The 6,893-nt window shown below is 30.4% G+C and overlaps 1 protein-coding gene across 1 annotated transcript; it reads left to right on the top strand.

The window, feature by feature from the left end:
* The first annotated feature begins 1,036 nt into the window (after positions 1–1,036).
* LOC114172664 (zinc finger BED domain-containing protein RICESLEEPER 2-like) lies at positions 1,037–2,531 on the top strand. The gene is made up of 2 exons (XM_028056994.1): positions 1,037–1,238; positions 1,981–2,531. Exons 1-2 carry the CDS (start codon positions 1,037–1,039, stop codon positions 2,529–2,531), a joined length of 753 nt encoding a protein of 250 aa, XP_027912795.1.
* Positions 2,532–6,893: the final 4,362 nt, after the last annotated feature.

Here is a 6,893-nt window from a genome sequence, read left to right as displayed (position 1 = left end):
ACCGTGACATCCACCACGTCGCTGCCAGAAGCAAGAAAACAACGTCGTGCACGGAGAACGCAGAGCTACCTTCAGACACTGCGATTGGCGGACGATTCTGACTGCCACGACCATATCCAAGACAGGTTTGTTCGTAATTTTCGTTCTGGTTCCCTTTCTCCTGATTTGTAACCTAAATTCTTGATTTCGTAACCCTAGATTTCTGATTTTGTGATTTTCGACCAGGATGACCCATTCTGTGAATTCTAATTGTTGTAGTTGCTGCCATTAATCGTTGTTCATCCTTCAATTTTCCCCCAATTTAAATTTCGTAGCTGCTGCCATTAATTGGTCATTTGGATTGGAGGTAACCATATCGATCCATTGCTTTTAATTGAGATGAATGATTGGTCTGGATTGTTTGTTGATGTTTGTGTAGTAAAATGTTGTTGGATTGTTGTATAATGCTATTGGATTGAAAAATGTCTGGTTGTTTTATCCCTTTCAATAATTTTCTCTCATGTTGGAGAAAATGGTTATGAACCTTTTCAGTTCGTCAGAACCGTGGATATGTAGAAACTCTACAGTTTACAGACTTCGAGTGTTCTAAACTATTTCACAAATGTATGAACTTGTATTTGGTAATCGTTTTAGTGCTCTCAGCATAAGGTTTTACTCATATTTTCATGGATTTTGAACTCAATTTTCTAATTGTTATATTTTAAAACACAAATGCGGAATTTGATTTGTTCAATCTTCACACAATTCTCATGATTTTATGTATGCAATCTAGTTCAGTTGACATCCTAACTTTGAACAATATTAACCTTTTGCTGTAAGTTTGATGTAACATTGTAGAAGAGTCAGTAACTTTGCGTATGAACACGATAATAGATCTTGTCTATGTGCCTATGATTGGATGGACCATTTCATGGAGCTTTAAATTTTCATTACATGCATTTTGAATCCTTGGGTTCTTGTTTGTGTTTTTTTTACTGAGTTTTGTTATTCTATTTGATTTGTTTGTGTTAGGATTTAGTGAACCAGATTTAATATCATGGATGAGCATGAGTCTAATAGTAGTCCTCCTCCAAGTAAAGATCATGAAACTGAAAATGTGTGTAATGAGTCTGAGAATGTTGATGCGGTTGAAGAGGATATGGATGATAGTGTAAAACTTAGAGAATCCTCTAGTAGTAAGAAAACTGAGAAGTCAAGAACTTCTGATATATGGAAATATTTTACAAGGATTGGGGCTGGTGATGATGGAAAAGAGAGGGAAAAGTGTAATGGGTGCAACAAAAAATGTTATTGGTAGTAAAAACTATGGCACATCTCATCTGAAGCGTCACATGGAGAAATGTACTAAACTTAAATTTGAAGATGTTAGGCAAATGATAGTGGATGGGCAAGGAAAGTTAAAAGCTAGAAGAATAGATCCAATGGTTTGCCGTGAGTTGTGTGCCAATTTAATTATCCAACATAATTTACCTTTTAACTTTGTTGAGTATGAAGCTCTTAGAATTTGGATAAGCTATATCAATCCTGATGCATGTTTAGTTTCTAGAAATACAATAAAGAGTGATGTCATGAAAATACATATGAAAGAAAAAGACATGCTAAAGGAGGAGTTTAGGAAAATCAGAAATAGGATTTGTTTGACATCCGATTTGTGGACTTCTATAACTGGTGAGGGATATATTGTTCTGACAGCACATTATGTTAACACAAATTGGAAATTGTGCTCTACAATTTTGAACTTTTGCCACTTCCCTCCACCTCACACTGGCTTTGAGCTGTCAAAGAAAATAAATGGATTTTTCCATGATTGGGGAATTGAAAAAAGAAAATTTTCTTTGACTTTGGATAATGCATCTACTAATGATGTTCTGATTAGAACTTTAAAAAGTGAGCTTCTTTAGCAAAATTCTTTGGTATGTGATGGTGAGTTTATGCATATTTGTTGTTGTGCACACATTCTTAACTTGATTGTGCAAGAAGGACTAAAAGCTCTTGGTGATTCATTAGATCATATTAGGGAGAGCATAAAGTATGTAAAGGGTTCTGAAAGTAGGATGATGAAGTTTAAACAATGCATTGAAAAATTAGGGGACATTGATGCAAAAACTGCTTTGTGTATGGATGTTCCTACAAGGTGGAACTCTACTTCTTTTATGCTTGAAAGTGCCCTCAAATATAAACGAGTGTTTGGAAGTTTGCACTTGGTTGATGAGAATTATAAGTATTGTCTGTGTGATGAGAAATGGAAAAGAGTGAAAAAAATCTGTGTTTTCTTAATGCCCTTTTATGAGATCACAAATATGATTTCTGCCACATGCTACCCTACATCAAACTTGTACTTTTTACAAGTGTGGACCATCCAAACCCATTTACTGGAAAGCTTAAAAGATGAAGAAGAAGTTATCATAGATATGGCTGAAAGGATGTTGGTAAAGTTTGATAAATACTGGGATGAATATAGCACTATCCTTGCATTTGGGGCAATTTTAGACCCAAGGATGAAGTTGGAAACATTGGGCTATTGCTTTTAGAAGATAGATCCTCTAACTTGGGAAGCAAAGTTAGAGAAGATTAAAGAAAATTGTACAAGTTGTTCTCTGAATATTGCTCCAAGAATGACACTTCCAATCCCCTAAAGCGTTATGCATATGTCAACAACATCATCCTCAATTGATTCTATCAAGTCCAATGCACTTCATGTAAGTCATATTACTTTCTAGTACATAAATTACTATGCATAAACTTATTGATTAAACTATGATTATGGTTTTTATGTTAGGAATTAAAACAACACAAGATTCAAGCTTCTGTTAATATGGGGAAGAACCAACTTGACATATACTTGGATGAGCCAACATTGAATGCTGATATTACTGAAAGTATGGATGTTCTTGAATTGTGGAAGAGTAATAGTCAACGTTTCTCAGATTTGTCAATCATGGCTCGGGACTTGCTGAGCATCCCAATCACTACTGTTGCACCTGAATCTGCTTTCAGCATTGGTTCAAGGATCTTGAATAAGTATAGAAGTCGTCTATTGTCAAAACATGTTGAAGCAATTATTTGTACTAGCATATGGATGCATGGGTTTCGTGAATATGGTAACTTCTGAATTTTCAATTTTGACTTAAATATTTTCAATAATACTTTCAATAATAAATCCATGTATTTTTTTAAGATGATAATGATGATGACAATGGAATAGCTGAGGGTAGTACTTCTAAGGCTGCATCTAATAACCCTGGCACTGAATTGGATATTGATGAAAATTGAAGGTGAGTAACTTAGTTAATATAAATTACAGATACTTAGTTAATATAACTTAGTTATTTTCTTGCCACTATGATGAAATAACTACTACCATTGTGATCAAATAACTACTGCCACTGTGAGTCTATGATCAAATTGATGTGTGTACTATGATACTATCCTCTGCATGTTCGTGCCTTCCTTTTATTTGATATGTGATCAAACTGATTTGGAGGGTTTATATGCTTCTACAACACATTGTATTTGTATATTCACTGTGATAATTAATGCTTCTGTTTTTTTTATGTAGCTTGCACTTTGGTTATGTTCCATGCCTAAAGTACTCTCATTCAGACATGTTATTGATGCTGCAACTGCAACTGTGACCTTGATGATGACTATGAAAGAGCCAAACGTCATTTACATTTTGTTTTTCATCATTTCAATTTGTTTGGACTTTGTGATGATGGACTATTGTTGTATTAATGCATATGCAGTCTGTTAATGTAAGCATATTTGCATGTTTTCCAAATGTTTCCTTCTGTGTTGACTTTTCACTGTTGTATCTTTGGTTGTGTTACATAATGCAGACCACCCTGACTATTATTATAGTCACTGCGCAGGTTATTGTTGTATTAATGCATATGTAGTACTAGTACATTTATATACAGGTTAATATAGTCAACTAAATTTGAAACGAAAAGAATTAAAATCTGATTTTGGGCTACAAAATGAACATATCAGGAAAAGGATGGCGGGCCAGCCCGTCGGCCCGCCAGCCCCCAGGCTGGGCCCAAAAAAGCAACCTGTTTCGCCTTGTCGGGCCAGCCCGACCCATTTAAAACGGGCCAAAAACGGACTGGGCAAAAACGGGCCGGGCTGGCCCGTTTTGACACCCCTACTCTAATCCACTTGAATTCATCATCTCCCTCTCCCTCCAATCAACGTTGAGGGAAAGAGGGGCAGGAAGATAGAAATTTCTCTATTTTTCAATAATCTTATGTTATGCAATGGTTTGAGGGTGATATCAAGATTAGAATTATGTTCACAATTTATTTTTCAGCTTAATAACGATAATGATGTAAAAATATGGCTTTTGAAATTATTTTTACAAAAATAATTAATAACGAAAATTGAAAAATTGTTACAAAATAAGGTTTATAAAGTAATTATTAACTGTAAAATTTTTTATTACATTATTTTATAAATATTTTTTATTCAAATATTTTATTTTCATTTATACATATTAATATTTTTTCTAACACAAATCAAACTTATACAATGATAACTTTTAATCATTTTTAAAATAAACAACAATTGGGTAATTTTATTTTTCCTTGATTTAAATATAATTTTTAATCTATCATATCCATCAAATCACTCACAAACTTTAACAAACTTTACTCGAAATCCACCATCTTTCACCTTTAATCTATTAAAGTGAACAACACAAACTTCATACTCTAATTCACTTGAATTCTTCATCTCCCTCTACTTCCAATCAAATGGAGAGATAAAGGAAGGAAAATAGAAATTCCACTATTTTTCAATCATATTTGTTATGCAATGATTTGAGGATGATATAAAGATTACAATTATGTCTGCTATTTATTTTTCAACATAATTATGAAAATGATGTAAAAATATGGCTTTTGAAATTATTTTTACAAACACAATTAATAACGAAAATTGGAAAATTGTTCTAAAATAAGGTTTCAAAAGTAATTATTCCTTATAAAATTTTTTATTACATTATTTTATAAATATTTTTTTAATAAAATATTTTATTTTCATTTACACATTAATATTTTTTCTACACAAATCAAACTTATACATTGATAATTTTTAACCATTTTTAAAATAAAGCGTAATTTGGTAATCTTGTTTTTCCTTTATTTAAATATAATTTTTAATCTATCACATCCATCAAATCACTCATAAACTTTAACAAACTTTACTCTAAAATCACCCTCTTTCCCCTTTAATCTATTTAAAGTGAGCAACACAAACTTCACACTCTAATCCGCTTGAATTGATCATCTCTTTCCTTCCAATCAACCTTGACGGAGAGAGGGGAAGGAAAATGAAAATTACACTATTTTTGCAATCATCTTTGTTATGCAATAATTTGAGGGTGATATAAAGATTACAATTATGTCCGCCGTTTATTTTTCAATTTAATTATGAAAATGATGTAAAAATATGGTTTTTCAAATTATTTTAACGAACATAATTAATAACAAAAATTTTAAAATTGTTCTAAACTAAGGTTTAAAAAGTAATTATTAATTATAAATTTTTTTATTACATTATTTTATAAATATTTTTTTAATAAAATATTTTATTTTCATTTACACATTAATATTTTTTCTACAGAAATCAAACTTATACAATGATAATTTTTAACCATTTTTAAAATAAAGTATAATTTGGTAATCTTGTTTTTCCTTGATTTAAATATAATTTTTAATCTATCACATCCATCAAACCACTCACAAACTTTAACAAACTTTACTCTAAAACTACCCTCTTTCACCTTTAATCTATTTAAAGTGAGCAACACAAACTTCACACTCTAATCCATTTAAATAGATCATCTCTCTACTTCCAATAAACCTTGACGGAGAGAGGGGAAGGAATATGAAAATTACACTATTTTTCAATCATCTTTGTTATGCAATGATTTGAGGGTGAGATAAAGATTACAATATTTTCGCCATTTATTTTTCAACTTAATTATGAAAATGATGTAAAAATAGGGCTTTTGAAATTATTTTTACAAACACAATTAATAACGGTAATTTGAAAATTGTTCTAAAATAAGGTTTAAAAAGTAATTATCAATTTTTTTATTACATTATTTTATAAAATTTTTTTAATAAAATATTCTGTTTTCATTTACACATTAATATTTTTCCTACACAAATCAAACTTATACCATCACAATTTTTAATCATTTTTAAAATAAAGCACAAATTGGTAATCTTGTTTTTCCTTGATTTAAATATAAATTTTCATCTATCACATCCATCAAATCACTCACAAACTTTACTCTAAAATCACCTTCTTTCACCTTTAATCCACTTAAAGTGAACAATACAAACTTCACACTTTAATCCACATGAATTCATCATCTCCCTCTCCCTCGAATCAACCTTGACGAGAGAGAGGGGGACGAAGATGGAAATTTTTGTATTTTTCAATCATCTCTGTTATGCAATGGTTTGAGGGTGATATCAAGTTTTCAATTATGTCCACAATTTATTTTTCAACTTAATTATGAAAATGATGTAAAAATATGACTTATGAAATTATTGTTACAAAAATATGTAATAACGAAAGTTTGAAAATTGTTCAAAAATAATGTTTAAAAAGTAATTATTAATTATAAATTTTTTTATTGCATTATTTTATAAATATTTTTTATTAAAATATTTTATTTTCATTTTTACATAATAATATTTTTTCTACCCCAAATCAAACTTATACAATAATAATTTTTAATCATTTTTAAAATAAAGCATAATTTGGTAATCTCGTTTTTCCTTGATTTAAATATAATTTTTAATTTATCACATCCATCAAATCACTCACAAACTTTAACAAAATTTAACAAACTTTACTCTATTTTTCTATTTGACGGA

This window comes from Vigna unguiculata, unplaced genomic scaffold (assembly GCF_004118075.2).
Source record: "Vigna unguiculata cultivar IT97K-499-35 unplaced genomic scaffold, ASM411807v1 contig_669, whole genome shotgun sequence".
Lineage (NCBI taxonomy): Eukaryota > Viridiplantae > Streptophyta > Magnoliopsida > Fabales > Fabaceae > Vigna > Vigna unguiculata.
This window is presented reverse-complemented; position numbering and strand designations above follow the sequence as displayed.

Excerpts from the sequence above, each read along its gene's own strand:
- LOC114172664 (XM_028056994.1), top strand. The coding sequence starts at position 1,037 with ATGGATGAGCATGAGTCTAATAGTAGTCCTCCTCCAAGTAAAGATCAT. Across the intron at positions 1,239-1,980 it reads TTTTACAAGGATTGGGGCTG|GACTAAAAGCTCTTGGTGAT; the intron begins GTGATGATGGAA and ends TTGTGCAAGAAG.